The sequence below is a fragment of the Neoarius graeffei genome, chromosome 2 (genome assembly GCF_027579695.1).
Source record: "Neoarius graeffei isolate fNeoGra1 chromosome 2, fNeoGra1.pri, whole genome shotgun sequence".
Lineage (NCBI taxonomy): Eukaryota > Metazoa > Chordata > Actinopteri > Siluriformes > Ariidae > Neoarius > Neoarius graeffei.
The window spans coordinates 3,049,819-3,070,532 of record NC_083570.1 but is presented as its reverse complement, the minus strand read 5'-3'; the positions used below and the strand labels follow the sequence as shown (position 1 = coordinate 3,070,532).

The window sequence follows — 20,714 nt, the reverse complement described above, 5'->3', positions numbered from 1 at the left end:
CGTTCAGCTCGTGGGGAAAAAAAAGTTTTTTATTTAATTTTTAAAAGGCTTTCGATTGAGAAATGTTTATTGAGTTGGTTGTTTATTTATTTATATTTATTTGCATCACCGAATTGATGGATTTACAGATGAATTAAAAGAAAAGAAAAGTTGACACTTTTTTTTTTCTGATATTTTCAATAATTTCTTTTGTTTGTTTATTGATTCGCCCAGTTACAGTTAGGTCCATATATATTTGGACACTGACACAATTTTTTTTTTTACCTGTTTACTGAAACATATTCAAGTTATAGTTATATAATGGACATAAAGTCCAGACTTTCAGCTTTCATTTGAGGGTATCCACATTAAAACTGGATGAAGGGTTTAGGAGTTTCGGCTCCTTAACATGTGCCACCCTGTTTTTAAAGCGACCAAAAGTAATTGGACAATTGACTCCAAGGCTATTTCATGGGCAGGTGTGGGCAATTCCTTCGTTATGTCATTCTCAATTAAGCAGATAAAAGGCCTGGAGTTGATTTGAGGTGTGGTGCTTGCATTTGGAAGATTTTGCTGTGAAGAAAACATGCGGTCAAAGGAGCTCTCCATGCAGGTGAAACAAGCCATCCTTAAGCTGCGAAAACAGAAAAAACCCATCCGAGAAATTGCTACAATATTAGGAGCGGCAAAATCTACAGTTTGGTACATCCTGAGAAAGAAAGTAAGTACTGGTGAACTCACCAATGCAAAAAGACCTGGACGCCCACAGAAGACAACAGTGGTGGATGATTGCAGAATAATTTCCATGTTGAAGAGAAACCCCTTCACAACAGCCAACCAAGTGAACAACACTCTCCAGGAAGTAGGCGTATCAATATCCAAATCTACCATAAAGAGAAGACTGCATGAAAGTAAATACAGAGGGTTCACTGCATGGTGCAAGCCACTCATAAGCCTCAAGAATAAAAAGGCTAGATTGGACTTTGCTAAAAAACATCTAAAAAAGCCAGCACAGTTCTGGAAGAACATTCTTTGGACAGATGAAACCAAGATCAGCCTCTACCAGAATGATGGAAAGAAAAAAGTATGGCGAAGGCATGGTACAGCTCATGATCCAAAGCATACCACATCATCTGTAAAACACGGCGGAGGCAGTGTGATGGCTTGGGCATGCATGGCTGCCAGTGGCACTGGGTCACTAGTGTTTACTGATGATGTGACACAGGACAGAAGCAGCCGGATGAATTCTGAGGTATTCAGAGACATACTGTGTGCTCAAATCCAGCCAAACTGATTGGTCAGCGTTTCATAATACAGATGGACAATGACCCAAAACATAAAGCCAAAGCAACCCAGGAGTTTATTAAAGCAAAGAAGTGGAATATTCTTGAATGGCCAAGTCAGTCACCTGATCTCAACCCAATTGAGCAGCATTTCACTTGTTAAAGACTAAACTTCAGACAGAAAGGCCCACAAACAAACAGCAACTGAAAACCGCTGCAGTAAAGGCCTGGCAGAGCATTAAAAAGGAGGAAACACAGCGTCTGGTGATGTCCATGAGTTCAAGACTTCAGGCAGTCATTGCCAACAAAGGGTTTTCAACCAAGTATTAGAAATGAGCATTTTATTTACAATTATTTAATTTGTCCAATTACTTTTGAGCCCCTGAAATGAAGGGATTGTGTTTAAAAAATGCTTTAGTTCCTCACATTTGTATGCAATCATTTTGTTCAACCCACTGAATTAAAGCTGAAAGTCTGAACTTCAACTGCATCTGAATTGTTTTGTTCAAAATCCATTGTGGTAATGTACAGAACCAAAATTAGAAAAATGTTGCCTCTGTCCAAATATTTATGGACCTAACTGTATATAAACAGTTTAAAAAAAAAAAAAAGAAAGAAATTATGAATATGAGGAGTTGCGAGGTTTTCATGTGGCACCTTGTTTTTTATGATTATATTTTTTAAATTTATTTCTGTTTTCTTGTTTATTACTTGATCTAGCTAATTTGAAAAAAAAATAAAAGTTGACATTTTCTTCTGATATTTTCAATTATTTATTTTGTTTGTTTATTGACTCGCACAGTAATATGAACAGATTTTAAAAAGGAAATAAAATATGAATATTAGGAGTTGGGAGGTTTTCATATGGCACCTTTATTTATTTATTTATTTATTTATTTAAAAAAATATATTTTAAGGTTAAAATGAGGTTTTCATTCATTCATTTGGTCGCCCTCAGGCGGGCAACCACCAGAGATTTCCAAATCTTTGTGTCAGCCATCAATGAAGCTATCTCACTGGTGTGGGATGTTCCAGTGTCTCTCTTCCGATGTCCGTGTGTAGGGTCCCAAAGCGCCAGTTTCTGCGTGCTCAGCTCTGAATGGCGATAGCAGTGGCCAGCTAGTTGTAGTCTACGTGAAGCAATTTTATCACTGATTGCCGGTAGCTCACCATAGAGCTGCTCATTTGGTGTGTAGCTGCTCCAGTGGATATTTAAAACTTTCCGGAGCATTCTAGTGTATGACCCATTCAATAATTTTTCTTGAGTCTCTGACAAAGTCCAGCTCTCACACCCATAAAGTAAAATTGATTCGCTAGTGGCTGTGAAGAATCTAATTTTCAAACCTCTACTCATATTGGACTTCCATATTTTTGTCATACCATTCAGAGCTTGCCAGGCTTGTGCTTTTCTTACTCTGATGTCTTTTTCTGAGCTACAGTGGTGCTTGAAAGTTTGTGAACCTTTTAGAATTTTCTATATTTCTGCATAAATATGACCGAAAATGTCATCAGATTTTCACACAAGTCCTAAAAGTAGATAAAGAGAACCCAGTTAAACAAATGAGACAAAGATATTATACTTGGTCATTTATTTATTGAGGAAAATGATCCAATATTGCATATCTGTGAGTGGCAAAAGTATGTGAACCTTTGCTTTCAGTATCTGGTGTGACCCCCTTGTGCAGCAATAACCGCAACTAAACGTTTGCGGTAACTGTTGATCAGTCCTGCACACCGGCTTGGAGGAATTTTAGCCCGTTCCTCCGTACAGAACAGCTTCAACTCTGGGATGTTGGTGGGTTTCCTCACATGAACTGCTCGCTTCAGGTCCTTCCACAACATTTCCATTGGATTAAGGTCAGGACTTTGACTTGGCCATTCCAAAACATTCACTTTATTCTTCTTTAATCATTGTTAGAACGACTTGTGTGCTTAGGGTCGTTGTCTTGCTGCATGACCCACCTTCTCTTGAGATTCAGTTCATGAACAGATGGCCTGACATTTTCCTTTAGAATTTGCTGGTATAATTCAGAATTCATTGTTCCATCAATGATGGCAAGCCGTCCTGGCCCAGATGCAGCAAAACAGGCCCAAACCATGATACTACCACCACCATGTTTCACAGATGGGATAAGGTTCTTATGCTGGAATGCTCTGTTTTCCTTTCTCCAAACATAACGCTTCTCATTTAAACCAAAAAGGTCTATTTTGGTCTCATCCATCCCAAAACATTTTTCCAATAGCCTTCTGGCTTGTCCACATGATCTTTAGCAAACTGCAGACAAGCAGCAATGTTCTTTTTGGAGAGCAGTGGCTTTCTCCTTGCAACCCTGCCATGCACACCATTGTTGTTCAGTGTTCTCTTGATGGTGGACTCATGAACATTAACATTAGCCAATGAGAGAGAGGCCTTCAGTTGCTTAGAAGTTACCCTGGGGCCCTTTGTGACCTCGCCAACTATTACACGCCTTGCTCTTGGGATGATCTTTGTTGGTCAACCAATCCTGAGGACGGTAACAATGGTCTTGAATTTCCTCCATTTGTACACAATCTGTCTGACTGTGGATTGGTGGAGTCCAAACTCTTTAGAGATGGTTTTGTAACCTTTTCCAGCCTGATGAGCATCAACAACACTTTTTCTGAGGTCCTCAGAAATCTCCTTTGTTCGTGCCTTGATACACTTCCACAAACATGTGCTGTGAAGATCAGACTTTGATAGATCCCTGTTCTTTAAATAAAACAGGGTGCCCACTCACACCTGATTGTCATCCCATTGATTGAAAACACCTGACTCTAATTTCACCTTCAAATTAACTGCTAATCCTAGAGGTTCACATACTTTTGCCACTCACAGATATGTAATATTGGATCATTTTCCTCAATAAATAAATGACCAAGTATAATATTTTTGTCTCATTTGTTTAACTGGGTTCTCTTTATCTACTTTTAGGACTTAGGTGAAAATCTGATGATGTTTTCGGTCATATTTATGCGGAAATATAGTAGTTCACAAACTTTCAAGCACCACTGTATCAACCCATGACCCCAAGTATTTAAAATCGTCTTTCCATTCAAGTTCAGTACCATCTAATGTATGTATTGGATTAAGATCTTTTAATGTTGTAAGCAAGTGATTTTGTTTTCTTAGCGTTTAATCCAAGTCCTACTTTTTTTGCATTCTTTTTCCACTCTTAGCAGCAATTCCTGGGCTTGTTCAATCTCATCTGATAGTAAAGCTATGTCATCCGCAAAGTCTAAGTCAGTCAAAGCTTCTTTAGGATGTATTCGAGATCTTCTGGGGATGATGGTAAATCCCAGATCTTCTTCTTTACCAGCCATAGCTCTTCTTAAGGCATAGTCTAGAATGATTATGAATAGGAAAGGAGCTAGCGTATCACCCTGTAGTACTCCAGCAGTGATGTTAAACATCTCTGTTTCTCCATCTGGAGAGATCACTTTGGCCTTTGCGTTGGTGTACTGTACATTTTCTCAATTGCTTGCAGTAGGTTTGGTGGAATCCCATAAGCTTTGAGAAAACGCAACAAGTCAAATGCTTTTTTGAAGTCAATAAAGGTTATTACTGTACAGCCTTGATGTTTTTAGCTTTGACTCCCTGTATTATTCTTCTGAGTGTTAATATTTGGGCCACAGTTGACCTTTTGGGGCGGAAGCCGTTCTGATTTATTCTGAGTTGGTTGTCAATTACAACTCTAATTCGGTTTAAGATCAGCCGGTTAAACATTTTGGCTATTATACAGAGCAGGCTGAGTCCCCTGTAGTTATCAGGCTTTGACGGGTCCCCAGATTTCGGCACAGAGACGATATTCATGAACGACCATATATCGGGTCAGTCATTCTTAGTCGGAGCTTGATTGCAGAAGTCTAGACATGTGTCATCAAAGTCGCATAGCTTGAATACTTCAGGAGGTAAGTCATCTGGCCCAGCTGCTTTCCCTATTTTTCCATGAAGATTTCACTTTCCTAAACTCTTCCATGGTGAACAAGTTATCATTGATCTCAAGGTCTTCAAACACGTTTATAATTTCTTCATCTGGGTCTTCTACTTCTGGAGTACTACCAAGGAGATTCTTGAAATGGGTTTTGCTTTGTTTTTTTTAACCTTCATCCTACCAAGTGGGGTCCATCTGGACCCCACTTGCCTCACCGTTTTATGAATTTGTCGGAATTTATGTCTTAATTAAAACACTAAAGCACCGGAAGATCAGCTTTTTGCATTGTGAAGGTATAATTAATTTGTTACTGGGGTCCAACCGGACCCCAGAGTAAAGTTTATCTGTCTTTCATTTTATAATTGAATAGCACACTGAAAGTTAACTTCTTTTATTTCTTTTATGTTCCATAATGAAACTACCAAGGCATTCCTTCTTGGGGTCCGTGTGGACCCCACTGCTGCAATAAGCACAGGCTGCAAAACAAAAGCCCTAAATTATTTTACAATTACTTTTTTTGTTTTAAATTCTGTAAGAAAAGACTTAAGTTGTAATCCAGAATGTTTTACAGCTGCATGAGCTGCAAAAATCATGTATATAATGCCAATTTTTTTTGTGTGGCGCTATAATTTGCTACGTGTATGCTAGTTATTGCAATGTTATTGCATTTATAATACATCACTGATATTCAGCCATAGTGGATTTTGTTCTTCAATAAAGTTATGTCTGTTTGCTGCATTGCATTGATTTCAAGGTATTCCCTCCTGGGGTCCATACGGACCCCGCCTGGTAGTTTGTGTATGTAAAATTGGCTGGTAGGATGAAGGTTAAGTGTGTTCTTTATGCCTTGGGCCCTTTAGTGTATTGCTGTTATTAATACAAGATGTTTTGAACAAAACTTATCTGGTGATTTTGTCTTTATAAGCTTTAATTTTAAAGAAAAGTATTGGGGTCCAAACGGACCCCACATGGTAGGATTAAGGTGTAAAATAGCATGGTAGGATGAGGGTTAAATGACTGAATATTTTTCTTTTATTTCTGTTTTCTTGTTTATTACTTGATCTGGGTAATTTAAAAGAAATAAAAAAAAGTGTCAACTTTTCTACTGTTTTCGGTAATTTCTTTGGCTTGTTTATTAACTCGCCCAGTTATATAAACAGGTTTTTAAAAAGAAATAAATTATGGAAATTAGGAGTTGGGAGGTTTTCTTGTGGCACCTTTATTTATTTATCCATCCATCCATCCATCCATCAATAAAACCACATGAAAAAAAAAAATTAAAGGTTAAAATTTTATTTATTTATTTATTTATTTATTTTAAATGATTGCAATATTTTCTTGTATTTATTTCTGTTTTCTTGTTTATTACTTGCTCTAGCTATCAAAAAATACATTTCAAAAAAGAGAATAAGTTCACATTTTCTTATAACAGGGAATTTAAAATGGATTTTCTTTCACCCATCCATCGTAGAGCACAATAATAATAATAATAAATCCGTCTGCTTTGACGTTAACGCGTATCTGTGCCTCCTGAACGTTTCCAGACGATCATTCTCGAGTGATCCTGCAGCCGGTGGAAGACGACCCCTCGTCCGACTACATCAACGCCAACTACATAGACGTAAGTGGCGCTGTGTGTCCTCCTTCCTCCTCCTCCTCCTCCTCCTCTTCCTCCTCCTCCCTTGGCGAAGGTGTGAGAAACAGCTGTCCCTCTCTCGTATGTCAGCATGCGTTCCTTCTCCAGATTTATACACTATTCTTACCGTTTTCTTTCTCTTGCCTTCGCTGGAGGTGCTGCTAGAGACTCACTGACTCATCTGTTGTGCTCTCTCTCACTCTTACGCTCTTGATTTTGGGCCCTAGATTTGGCTGTACAGGGATGTAAGTAATTTTTCATTTCCTGTAGGACACACACACACACACACACACACACACAGCTGTGATCCCCTTTAACGCTTCTAAATCATCTGCATGGTGACTGCATGGCCTTTTCCCTCTGTACAGCACACGCACTTTATCTCTCTCTCTCTCTCCCTCATCATGCCTTTGTGTTCTATCGTTTTCTCCATCACGCCATCACACACTCATCCGCCGCGGTTATTTTGTAGCCGTTCCTGTTCTGCTGTTGATTTACTGTAGAGAGACGCGAGCGGATGACAAACCGGCCGTGACGGCGAAAGGAAGATGTTCGCGAAGACGTTAATGTTAAAACGTCGGTAGCTAAGATTAGCTGTTCAAGGCAGACAGATTGGATATTTGTTTTATCTCGCGAACTCGATCACAATTATTTCCGCACTGTTAAAGGTTTCTATCTCGATTGCAAAGATATAAGCTCATATTAGCAAGCTGTACTCGGCGAGGAACGGTTTTGTTGATATTTTTACCCACACCCACCTCCTAAGTAACTCCCGCCTCCTCTGCGTTTTGATTGGTTGTCTCTCTGAACCAATCATGAGCCGTTCAGCTCGGAGAAAATGTTTTTGAAATAATAAAACCACTACGTGCTCAGGAATCGCTGCGATTATAGATCATAATAAAACGTTCAGGGGGATTTATTTATTTATTTATTTATTTATTTATTTTTAATTAGACAATCCTTTAGCACCTGTTTGAGTCAAAATTATCGCGAATTGTTAAAATGTTAATATTTTGATAACACGCCAAGAAAAAGTGTACAATTTTATGACGTCCATTCATCGTTGAGCGCTGATTTACAGTATTGTGGCGCCTGAAAGCAGCTGACTGGCTCTAAACCAGCTTTACGTATCAGCTAAAGCAGGAGGTTTTACTGCTCGATAATAATTTCATGATCAAACGGCGATTTGTCTCCTTCGCTTTATTTTCTCGTGAACATGCAGCAATAACGACCGGCTGCGCCGATCCCCGATCCCGACTGCAGGAGCCGCTGAGTGTTTCAGAATAACCTCGCTGTTATTAAACGACGTAAAACAGCCCGACTAATTGATTGCGAGTGCTGCTGATGTGCTGACTGCTGCATTTGTGGACGTCTGAGGCTTTAAAACCCATTTTCTTAAATCTCCTGTTGTGTGTGTTTTTGTTTCTCAGGGCTACCAGCGTCCGAGTCACTACATCGCAACTCAAGGTACGGGATTTTCTTACAATAAATGGAAAAATGTTTTCCTGTTCCTGCTCTTGTACGTTATAGCGCCTTTATACTGGATGCATTTTGTTTGTAAATGAATCACTTTTTTTAAAATGAGTCATTAACGTGAAATGAATCCGTATCGGTTCGTGATGTTGGTAACGTTATGCTTTATGGAAGCGTATTGTTGCCACGCCCGAAAAAGAAAAACGACAGTATCACATCTCATCTCATTATCTGTAGCCGCTTTATCCTTCTACAGGGTCGCAGGCGAGCTGGAGCCTATCCCAGCTGACTACGGGCGAAAGGCGGGGTTCACCCTGGACAAGTCGCCAGGTCATCACAGGGCCGACACATAGACACAGACAACCATTCACACTCACATTCACACCTACGCTCAATTTAGAGTCACCAGTTAACCTAACCTGCATGTCTTTGGACTGTGGGGGAAACCGGAGCACCCGGAGGAAACCCACACGGACAACATGCAAACTCCGCACAGAAAGGCCCTCGCCGGCCACGGGGCTCGAACCCGGACCTTCTTGCTGTGAGGCGACAGCGCTAACCACTACACCACCGTGCCGCCGCTTGCAACAAGCAGTAGGTGTCTGAAAAAATCCAAAAATTACATCAGCTTGTATTCAGGTGGGTTGTGAGCAAGTCGAGGTACTCCCTCACTGGACTGATAGATAGTCCAATCAAGGCTGACTCCTATATGAACAGGTGGTTTCCACTTCACCTTTTGGGTCAAGCAGAGGTCAAGGGTCAACCACTATGGCATCTCTTGAGCCCTTGAAGAGGACATTGCTGAACCCCACCACCTGCATGTCTTTGGACTGTGGGGGAAACCGGAGCACCCGGAGGAAACCTACGCAGACACGGGGAGAACATGCAAACTCCACACAGAAAGGCCCTCGCCGGCCACGGGGCTCGAACCCAGGACCTTCTTGCTGTGACGTGACCATGCTAACCCCTACATAAACGGTTGGTGTGTCGTAATAACATGATACTGATCCATTTTCCTTTTTCAGGTGTGGCAGTTGCTTCCATGTCAGACTTTCTTTCGAGACTTTAAATCTGTCGATCCTGACCAAAATTTACTCCGATCACATGTTTGAATCACTGATTGTAATGGGTAATGATTTTTTTTATTTTTAAATTGTTTTAAACGATGTCTGTCAGGTCCTGTCCATGAGACGGTGTACGATTTCTGGAGGATGATCTGGCAGGAGCAGTCAGCGTGTATCGTCATGGTAACCAACCTGGTGGAGGTGGGACGGGTATGTTGTTCTATTGCCTGCTGCGGAATGACGGAGGCCATGTTGTTGTTGTTGTTGTTGTGTATGAGTAATGTGATGGCCTCCAACCCGCTGCAACCCTTTGAAGAGGAATTAGAGAAGTTATTCCTTACATAGTTCTCTGATAAAGGAACTTCCTGTACCCCAGTGCATTATGGGTATTCTGTATCTATAAATGACAGTAATGTGAAGCCCAGGTCATTTAACTTAAAGGTCCCATGGCATGGTGGTTTGTTGATGCTTTAAACGGGCTCGTGGAGGCTTCCGGATGTTCTATCTGCAGCCTTTCTCGAAATGAACCCTCGGCACGTAGATATAGCCTCCTGGGAGAAAGCCCCATTTCAGCGCTTTTCCCAGTGCGTCGTTTTGCTAATGAGAAGCAGGAGGTGGGGAAGGGTAGAGGGTGGGGGCGGGCCATGGGGGGAGGGGCTTGACCAAGCTGCGCGCACACATACTCACTGCTATCAGCGCCTGTAGCCACGCTGCTAAGACAAAACCCCGTTCTCCCTCGGACTCCTTTCGTAAACTCAACGTGACACAGAGAGTGAGAGTGTTCGGAGTGGTAGTTTACGAACGTATAATACCCTAGGCTTGAACATGCACTCCATAACCAAAGAGGATAGAAGCAGCAACTACAGCAACATATCGCTTATCCAACAGAAGACATGCATTGCGGAGCAATAGTCAAACATAAGCTCATAAGTTACAGTCAATTTCCAGACTAAACTCAGTTTAACAGAGCATGCTGCATGCTCTTTAGTTTTGTAGCGCAGAGTACCTGGCTAACTGCAGGAAGCGGTTAGCTGCACAGCTAATGTAGCCATTGCTAGGCTAACGCACCGATTTTAAAACACGGCAAAACGACTTAACAGTTCTACACTTACTTGTTCGGTGTTTGTGGCTGATGCGGCAGGGATGCTTGGTACGGACCCAGGCTTCAGTGACAGTTGATGTGCAAAACCTGCCCTGTACTGTCCCAAGTTGTGGAAACATTCATCAGGAAAATGCTTCCGACAAACATACACCGTCTTAGGTAGACTCGACGGCGTATTATTGAAGTAAATAAAATTAAGCCACTGCGTCTTCAGGGGCTCTCCCGTCGGCAGTAAAAACAGACTCTTTTCTGTGTTGTCACATCCATGTACAGCGCAATTTCCATGTTTCGCTCGCTTAGGTGATGCCATGTTGTTGTGTCCTCCCTCTATGGTCTCCTCACTACAACTGGGCGGGCAATCCATACAGTGGGTGGGAATCCAGAGGGGGGGCGTGGGGATCATCTCCCTTGCTGATGTAGTAAACGGAAGAGCTTATCAACGCGCCGTTTTGACGCGCCATTCTCAAATGTTGGGCATAGTTTGGTTTACACATTATGAAATTTCTAGCCACTGGGGTGACTTAAGAAGGTCAGAGGAACTCATTTTAACGTTAAAAAACCTCAGAAAGTGAACATTTCATGCCATGGGACCTTAAATATAATCCAGTAGTGAGGGATTTTGACCAATCTGGCAAACAAAAGTCTCCATTTACGGAAGCGTAACTAGCATCATAATTTCTGAAACTTCTCAAAGGGTTAACGCGTGCCTGCAACTGCATGATGGCGCTCATGATGTGGTGACCGTGGTATTCTTGGTTGCTATGGTTACATAATGGTCATGCAATATCAAGAAACTGATAAACTGATACACTTGCTAGCTTGGTAGGTAGCAACCATCGATGCTGCTAAGCAACCACCACAGTCAACACATCTGCATTGATTATCGAGTGCTAGACAATTAGCATGTGAATGCTAAAGTGTGTTGTGACCGAAATGTTGACTTGTTTATTCGTGTTTTGTATCACTGTGGTGTCGTTCTACGTTACAGTGTGGTTCTGTTCCATCAGAATGAAATACTGAGTGATGAAATGGAGTTCCCACCCTGAGGCTGATTGTTTTCCTCTAACAGCATGACTCCAAGTGTTTTATTCCTCTTGCACCACAGTGACTACCTTTTAGTTTATTAAACAGCAGCATGTTTTACTTTTCGTCTGTTTATAGTTCAGGAACCGAGTTAGTTCCTGTTTGCCCCTTTTCCACCAAAGCAGTTCCAGGGCTGGTTCGGGGCTTAGTTTGGAACCAGGTTTTCTGTTTCCACTGACAAAGAACTGGCTCTGGGGCCAGAAAAGCCGGTTCCAGGCTAGCACCAACTCTCTGCTGGGCCAGAGGAAAGAACCGCTTACGTCAGCGGGGGGGCGGAGTTGTTAAGACCAACAACAATAACAAGACCGTGAAAGATCGCCATTTTTAAGCGACGAGAAGCAGCAGCTGTACAAACGCGAAGTCATCCATTATTATTATTGTTGGTGTTGCTGCTGCTTCTTCCGTGTTGTTTTTGCTTCGATATTCGCGCCAAGGTTTATGCAAACGTAGCGACGTAACTGACGTATACAGCGACGTAACTGACGTGTCTTCCCTTAGCACCGCGAGCTATGGAAAAGCAAACTGGTTCTCAGCTGGCTCGCAAGTTGAACGAGTTGTGAACCAGCACCAGCCCCGAACCAGCCCTGGAACTGATTTGGTGGAAAAGGGGTAGTTGTCACTTATGTTATAGCAGCTATAAACGGTCATTCCCTCACCAGCCTGGTTATCCTGTCTGAAATATAAAGTAAGAATAGCTTGCTTCAGCTTCACCTCTGACACTCCTTCAAGAAAACTTCATCAACGAATACAAACTAGTTTGAATCGGTTTATTATTAGCGAATGAGCCGTTACTATAGAAACAAGAATGTATGAAAGCGAGAGCATTAATATAAACCTGCACTACCGTCAGAGTTGTTGTTAGAGAAAATTAATCACCACCTTCTGACCAATCAGAATGAAGAATTCAGCTTTCTGTGGTGTAAGTTGTGACGTTCAGAGTTTGTGAGGCTCAAGGCCAATTTATGCTGACAACCCAGTCCTCGCAGATGGTGTCGCAGATAGCGTCTGCGTAGCCCCCCCACCTTCGCAGACGCTCTGCGCGCACCTCCCAAAAATTGTGACCACCGCAGACAGCGTCGCAGACAAGAGGGCTCTGATTGGTCCACTCTACATCCACTGTACACGCACTTCCGCTTCCCTACTTTCCCGGTTTGGTTTGTTTTCACGACCGCCATTTTTAAAAACACGAGCGAAGATGGAGCAGCACGAAGAGCGGTTGATCGAGGAAGTGAGGAAGTACGGACATCTATATGACTCCAGTTCTAGTCGTTATAAGTAACCGGAGGATAAACACTCCACTAACCACACCCACCAACTACTCCTAGCGATTTCGCGACTTCGTGCCCCCTTGCGTTGTGGCGGTGAATAACATCGCGCACGCCTATTACTCCCCGCTCAACGATAAATTACAACTGTTTGCGAAAAGCTATCTGCGAAAGCCTTGTCGCAAGAGCATGCAGAGGCCCTCAGCCAGGATTTATTCCCGGAGTATTGTTCGATGGCATATTAGGGCTATTGTAGGTGTTAAAAAAATAATAATAACAAATCAGGAAAAACTGTGGATCACTTCAGTTTGCAGTCTTTCCTCGTGGATTGCGCAGTGTACAAGAATAAAGTGCAAACAAATTTAACTCCATCACTCAGAATGCACTGCAGCCAGTAAGCTGGGAAGCATTAGGGGTTTTTTTTTTCTTCTTGTAAATTTGTAACATTTTAATACCTGAGGTTAAAGCTAGACGGCCTTTCGATTTAATAAAACTGGTGAAATTTAGTTCCGTCTGAAATGTGGTGATTGTGATATCTGTTTATTTCTGTAATATTTCACAAAATATCAGGCCATTCTGTGGCTGGGAAGTTATTTAATTTGAGCGGATTAAAGCAAATAACGTGCATGAAATTGTGCAGTCGCGCAGACAGAGGAAGTCCGTGTGCGCATGCGCAGGTTTACCTTCTTCTTTTGGGTTTTACGGCAGCTGGCATCCACAGTGTCGCATTACTGCCATCTACAGGTTTCCCTTTGAGCGTGCACTGACAGTTCCATCATTCTGTCGCTAAACGAACAGCTGATCACACCGAGGTGCTCGCTGAGCGCCCATATTTATTAGTTTGATATTTCCTTCGTATAGAACATAACGTCTTTTCTTATTCTCGCTTTCTTTCCGTTACTGTAGTCAGTCTTTCACGTTTCATTCGCACACTCACGTCCTCCGTTTTTCTCTCCTGTTTCAAATTTGCCTTGCGTGAACGGGGAAAGCCCGCCACGGGATGTGATGCATGACGTAGTATCTTGTATTGTGTCATGGTGAAGCAGGAAAAAATACATGGAGATAAATTCATTAATTGTTCTATGTTTAAAAAAACGAATAAAATTGGAAGTCTGTGATTCGAAACAAACGTAATTGTGTGTCGGGAAAATTCTTTTTATGACCTACACTTGAAAACTCTGAAAGGTAGGCTACGTTTAATGAATCTAAGTTTTTTCTTATAAACGTATGACTTGGAATGCTACAACCCGCCCTAACTCCATTTAAAAAAAAAAAACCCTACAGTAACCGTAATTCTCTTTGTGAATATTTTTTTGGCTCTGGCTTTGACCTGCGTGTTTCCGCTTCAGGTGAAATGTTATAAGTACTGGCCGGACGATGCGGAAGTGTACGGAGACTTTAAGGTGACGTTTGTGGAGGTGGAGCCGCTGGCGGAGTACGTCGTGCGCACGTTCACTCTGGAGCGGGTGAGTGATGCACCGCTAAACACACGGCGATATCCAAACACCGCCGCTGTTACGGCCACTTCATTGATATTATTGAATCAGATTAATGAAGTCCCTGAGTAATCTCCTGCTGCAACTTCATACACATTTATATGGTTAAACATGACGTGTATCGAAGTATAGAAGCGCCCTCTATGTCATCGTGCGTGTGTTTTTTGTTTTTTTTCCCAACTCACTTGTTCCCTACAGAGGGGTTTTAATGAAGTGCGTGAGGTGAAGCAGTTCCACTTCACTGGCTGGCCGGATCACGGAGTTCCGTACCACGCTACAGGACTGCTGTCCTTCATCCGCCGCATCAAAATGTCCAACCCTCCAACTGCAGGACCCATCGTGGTGCACTGCAGGTACACACACACACAGAGACAGAGTGCACTGTGGGAAATCTGCACCCACTTGGGGGTTTTCACTGGGGCACTTCCTGTTGCATTGCACTGTGTGGCGGGGAGAGTGTGTGTGTGTGTGTGTGTGTGATCCTTCTGCAGAACAGCAACGCACACAAACCCACATCCTGTGCTCGACATGCGCACACACACACACACACACACACACACACACACGCGCGCCAGGATACAATACAGCATTTTGTTCTTACACATGTTCAGGTCTTTTGTTTTATCTCGTGTTTTTTAAGCATGCTCAATTTCAACACGTTAACAGTAATCTAAAAATAATCAGAATTGCGAACGAACGAATTTCAGTTTCTTTATCAAAACAATAAAACATGAATGTGTTTTTCAGAAAAAGAAAAAAAAACCTGCTGTAAGATATCACTTACGACGAGGATGACTTTTTTCCTCTTTTAAAAACAAATTAAAATTACTCACTTTGTTTTTACAACATGCACGTTATATTTTATACAGCTTAAACCTGTCAGCCTCATCTGTCTGTCCTGCCGTCATTCTTCTGGGTGACTTGAATCTTCATGTTGACGCTAGTCGCTCCCTGACTGATGAGCTCTTGACTGTTTTTGAACGTTTTGGTTGAACTCAGCATGTTGACTTTCCCACACATAATCCTGGTCATATACTTGACTCCAGTGGCGGCTGGTAGTCTTTCAAACAGGGGAGGCTGGTCGGTTACGATATTTCCAGATTTTAAAAGAAAAAACACATTAATTTTGCCCATACTCTTGCCTCTGATCTGGCTGATTGTTGGCAGGGTCACAAACTGTGAAATAACAGGTTCTTTTGGCCCATTAGCCTACTGTCCAATATACATGATGGTGGTGTTGGGGGAGGGTATATTTTAACATTTTATATTTTAAAATTGTGGCATGTTGTTTAAAAATCGATCATGATTGAAAGCAGCTCTTTGTCAGGAACCTCAGCAGTAACAGCAGAGTGTTCTGGAATAGGCGCAAGCACTGACCTTGGGGAGCCAAACATAGAGCTGGGGGCCACACATTTCATTCAATGACACTTTCCCTATATTTTACTTATTCTGACTGAGAAATGTTTTATTGACAATTTTGATAACCCTTCACTTTTAATCCAGGTCTATAGTGTGAAATGTTCTCGGCTGTGTTTTTGTTAAAAATGTTTTCCAAATCGTAGCTGTGTTTAATTCATATCCAGAAAAATATATATTCCAATATAATATACTCAGCATAAACATTTTAAATAGATTCTATATTTTTGGTCCATCCATGACATATTACTAAAGTAGCCTATTTACTGTTGTTGATGTGGGTCACTTGCTGTTAGCCAATTCACTTTCTCGTACCAGGAGAGCTGAAAGGAACGAGTATTATTCCCTACCTTTTTCACCAAGTCAATTTGAGGCGTTGGTCTACCCTGCTCTTTAATTTTAATTTTTTCCTCGAAAGGAAGACTGGCAAATGGCTTCGCCAAAATTAAATCAGCAATGCTTGGCATCCGTGTGCAGCTTTCTTGCTAGCTGACTAGCCCCCTCAAGTTCAAGTTCAGTCACTCAAATAAACGAAATTTCTGGAACTAAGATAGCAAACTTGACAACACTATTTACACTTTATTTACAATGAAAATATATACGAACTAAAAAAGCTGGTAGAAACCGTATGTAATGAATGAAATCAAAATGTAAGCTGATCTCTTACAATACGCCACAGCACTTGCGAATCCGCATGGGACTGAACTGAGATTCACCGCTGCCTGTCTATAGTTGAAACGAGCTGTCAATCAAAGAAAATATCCGGCCGCTTTCACCAATCACCAGTCTCCTCGCGGAAAGCTTTGCCATGTCCCTCCCACTGTGAGGCTGGGAGTCCGTGGGCGGGCGTTTTCGCAGTATTTGTCCAATAACCGTCTTGCATTTTGATATTGAAAAGCGCAGAGCTCCCAAATGCCATTGAAGTGCACTGAGGCTGGGCTGCATCGCGCTGTCACGAGGGGGAAAAACTCACGCACACATTAGGCGAACTGGGGAAAGTTATAACGGAATGATTTCGCACTGTAGTTGGGTTGAGCACATATATTTCTATGATTCTGGATCTGAAATAGCAATGTTATAAGGTCGGCTATAACATAAGCCTAGCGCAATTCATCCTACACAATGTTCGGCATTTTTAGAGGAGGCTGAGCCTCCCTCGTTGTCTTAGAGCAATCGCTTGTGCTTGACTCGCTTTGCTCTACTGGTATAAAAATTGTATCTTGAGCCTATCCCAGCTGACTACGGGCGAAAGGCGGGGTACACCCTGGACAAGTCGCCAGGTCATCACAGGGCTGACACATGGACACAGACAACCATTCACACTCACATTCACACCTACGCTCAATTTAGAGTCACCAGTTAACCTAACCTGCATGTCTTTGGACTGTGGGGGAAACCGGAGCACCCGGAGGAAACCCACGCGGACACGGGGAAAACATGCAAACTCCGCACAGAAAGGCCCTCGCCGGCCACGGGGCTCGAACCCGGACCTTCTTGCTGTGAGGCGACAGCGCTAACCACTACACCACCGTGCCGCCTGGTCTTACTATTCATCTTTCACTCTTCTCTGAACACATCGCAAAGTATAAGGATGCTCTTAACGCTGCCCGATCCTCTAACTACGCTAACATCATTAAGAGTGGCAACCATAGACCCAAAACTCTGTTAAATACAATCAATAAACTTCTTCAGCCTCCTTCCTCGACCACTCCCAGTTCTCCTGCTCAGTGTCAGGCTTTTTTGGATTTTTTCAAGGATAAAATTGCCAGTATTTACCAACACTTTCATTCTGAAATTCATTCTTCCGTCTCACTAGTAGCTCTTTCTCATAAAGCTGACTGCTGTCTCTCTGCTTTCGCTCCTGTTGATTCTTCTAAAGTATCGGAAATTATGACTAGGTCCTCCTCCTCCTCCTCCTCATGTCTGTTGGACCCTGCACCCACTGCACTTCTTAAATCCCGTGTATCTGCTCTCTCCTCTTATATTGCTCATATGATTAATCAGTGTTTTGCTTTAGGCACTGTTCCCATCTCCCTCAAAATTGCTTCAGTTACACCAATACTAAAGAAACCTGGTCTAGATTCTCTTTCACTGTCCAATTACAGACCCGTTTCTAATCTCCCTTTCCTAGCTAAAGTAATGGAACGAGTTGTAGCCTCTCAGGTTCATACTTTCCTTGCTCATAATGATCTCTATGAACCCTTTCAGTCAGGCTTTTGCAATCTGCACAGCACTGAATCTGCTCTCTTAAGAGTTGTTAATGACTTCCTGCTCTCAACCGATGCTGGTCATCTCAATGTCCTTGTTTTCTTGGACCTCACAGCTGCCTTTGACACCGTACATCATGAGAGACTCATTTCCAGACTATCTTCTTTTGGTATTACAGTACTGGCTTAGCTTTATCCTGGTTTCAGTCATATCTAGCAAACAGGCAACAGTTTATTTCTGTTGGTGTTCCTAAATCATCCACTCCTATATGAGGCTGACTCCTATATGAACAGGTGGTTTCCACTTCACCTTTTGGGTCAAGCAGAGGTCAAGGGTCAACCACTATGGCGTCTCTTGAGCCCTTGAAGAGGACAGTGCTGAACCCCACCACCTGCATGTCTTTGGACTGTGGGGGAAACCGGAGCACCCGGAGGAAACCCACGCGGACACGGGGAGAACATGCAAACTCCGCACAGAAAGGCCCTCGCCGGCCACAGGGCTCGAACCCGGACCTTCTTGCTGTGAGGCGACAGCGCTAACCACTACACCACCGTGCCGCCTAGCCAGGACATACTTAATGTAAACATGTGTAGCTTACCTTTGATTATTTGGGAGGCTTTCGTTTTCCCCATGGAAAATTTCTTTGCGAGGGAAGAGTCTGGGAACATTCCAGCCACGCACTGGTTGAAATCATCAAAGAAAGAGAGGCTAATGTTTTTCTTAGCTATTAGCATCGCCATCTTCACCTCAGACCTAATCAGTGTTGCCAGATACTGCTGACGTTTTCCAGCCCAAAACCTGCCAAAATGCACTTGAAACCGCCCAACTTGGGCGGGAAACCGGCCAATCTGGCAACATTGGACCTAATCACTTGTTCAGCCTCGCCTCCGGACGGAGTTCTGTAATTACTGATGCCTGAGAGGGTGGGGACATGAATTCATGGCCCGATTTCCTGCTGTAAACTCCTGTCAGAGGCGCGTCATGAATTCTGGACCTACCGACTTTTTTATATTGTGAAAATACGGGATATTTTCGGGAAAATAAAAAAACGGGAAGACAGCGGGAAATAAGTCAAAATAAGGGATTTCCCGGGAAAAACGGGAGGGTTGACAGGTACGGAAGGCACAGATGTGTCAGACATCGACAAAACGGTAAAGAATAAGTGGAGATGGGCTTGGCGAAATGAAATGGGCGATAATGGCAAGCCATTTAGTTCATGGTGCAAAAAGATGAAAATGGCAGGTGTGTGCTTTTGTGTAGTTTGCCATAAAAAAAAGTCTATGGAAGCAATGGCAAGAAACTAGATGCCTTTGGCTTCACTGCGAAGAAGCAGAAAAAGTGAACTTTCACTTTACTTTTCTTGCAAGTTCTTTCTGTTCCACTCTTTTGAAAGCATGGTTCAAGTTCGACTGCACTTGCACTTTTCTCTGAACCACTGCTGTGCATTCCTAAAGTATTGTTGAAATAAATTTGCACTTTGCGCTGAAAACTTGATGTTTCATCATGAATAGCCAGTAATGACAATGGTAAAGTCTTGCCTTAGCTTTAGTCATTGTTAAAATTATGTAAAATTTGACGCATCGCTGATGTGGTAGGGGCCAACGACATGGAGCTTTTTTTTTTTTTTCAGTCAGATGATTTTTTTTTTGCTTTAATCCATGTAAATTGAACTTATTATTATTATTATTATTATTTTAACTTAGATCATCACTGCATTTACATTTAAAAGGTCCCCAATGAAATTTATTATTAGGTTGTTTTTTTTTTAAATAAAGACAAACAGCATTGCTGTGATGATGATGGTGATGTCACTTCCTGTTTGTCAGCGCGGGGGCGGGCCGGACAGGATGCTACATTGTGATTGACATCATGTTGGACATGGCGGAGCGTGAGGGCGTGGTGGACATTTACAACTGTGTTAAAGCGCTCAGGTCACGACGCATCAACATGGTGCAGACCGAGGTGTGTATATACACACACACACACACACACACACACACACACACACTGAGTTCATAGAGCTGTCTGACCTGTGTGTGTTGCACTCAGGAGCAGTACATCTTCATCCATGACGCCATCTTGGAGGCGTGTCTGTGTGGCGACACCGCAATCCCGGTGTGTGAGTTTAAAGCTGCGTATTACGACATGATTCGCATCGACTCGCAGAGTAACTCCTCCCACCTCAAAGACGAGTTCCAGGTAATGCGCACGCATATATATATATATAGTGGTGCTTGAAAGTTTGTGAACCCTTTAGAATTTTCTATATTTCTGCATAAATATGACCTAAAACATCATCAGATTTTCACACAAGACCTAAAACTAGATAAAGAGAACCCAGTTAAACAAATGAGACAAAAATATTATACTTGGTCATTTATTTATTGAGGAAAATGATCCAATATTACATATCTGTGAGTGGCAAAAGTATGTGAACCTCTAGGATTAGCAGTTCATTTGAAGGTGAAATTAGAGTCAGGTGTTTTCAATCAATGGGACGACAATCAGGTGTGAGTGGGCACCCTGTTTTATTTAAAGAACAGGGATCTATCAAAGTCTGATCTTCACAACACACGTTTGTGGAAGTGTATCATGGCACGAACAAAGGAGATTTCTGAGGACCTCAGAAAAGGCGTATTGATGCTCATCAGGCTGGAAAAGGTTACAAAACCATCTCTAAAGAGTTTGGACTCCACCAATCCACAGTCAGACAGATTGTGTACAAATATAGGAAATTCAAGACCATTGTTACCCTCCCC

At 42.4% G+C, this 20,714-nt stretch overlaps 1 protein-coding gene across 4 annotated transcripts in view; it reads left to right on the top strand.

Annotated features, from left to right (window-relative positions):
* Positions 1-20,714, top strand: part of ptprk (protein tyrosine phosphatase receptor type K) — a 229,055-nt gene that overhangs the window by 198,445 nt on the left and 9,896 nt on the right. For 3 of the 4 annotated variants that reach the window (XM_060913569.1, XM_060913566.1, XM_060913568.1), the window contains 7 exons: positions 6,757-6,833; positions 8,279-8,315; positions 9,498-9,595; positions 14,185-14,301; positions 14,530-14,684; positions 19,782-19,917; positions 20,005-20,154. In XM_060913569.1, coding sequence (XP_060769552.1) covers positions 6,757-6,833; positions 8,279-8,315; positions 9,498-9,595; positions 14,185-14,301; positions 14,530-14,684; positions 19,782-19,917; positions 20,005-20,154 — 770 coding nt within the window. The remainder of the gene's footprint in view (positions 1-6,756; positions 6,834-8,278; positions 8,316-9,497; positions 9,596-14,184; positions 14,302-14,529; positions 14,685-19,781; positions 19,918-20,004; positions 20,155-20,714) is intronic. The other variant, XM_060913567.1, reaches the window with a different exon arrangement.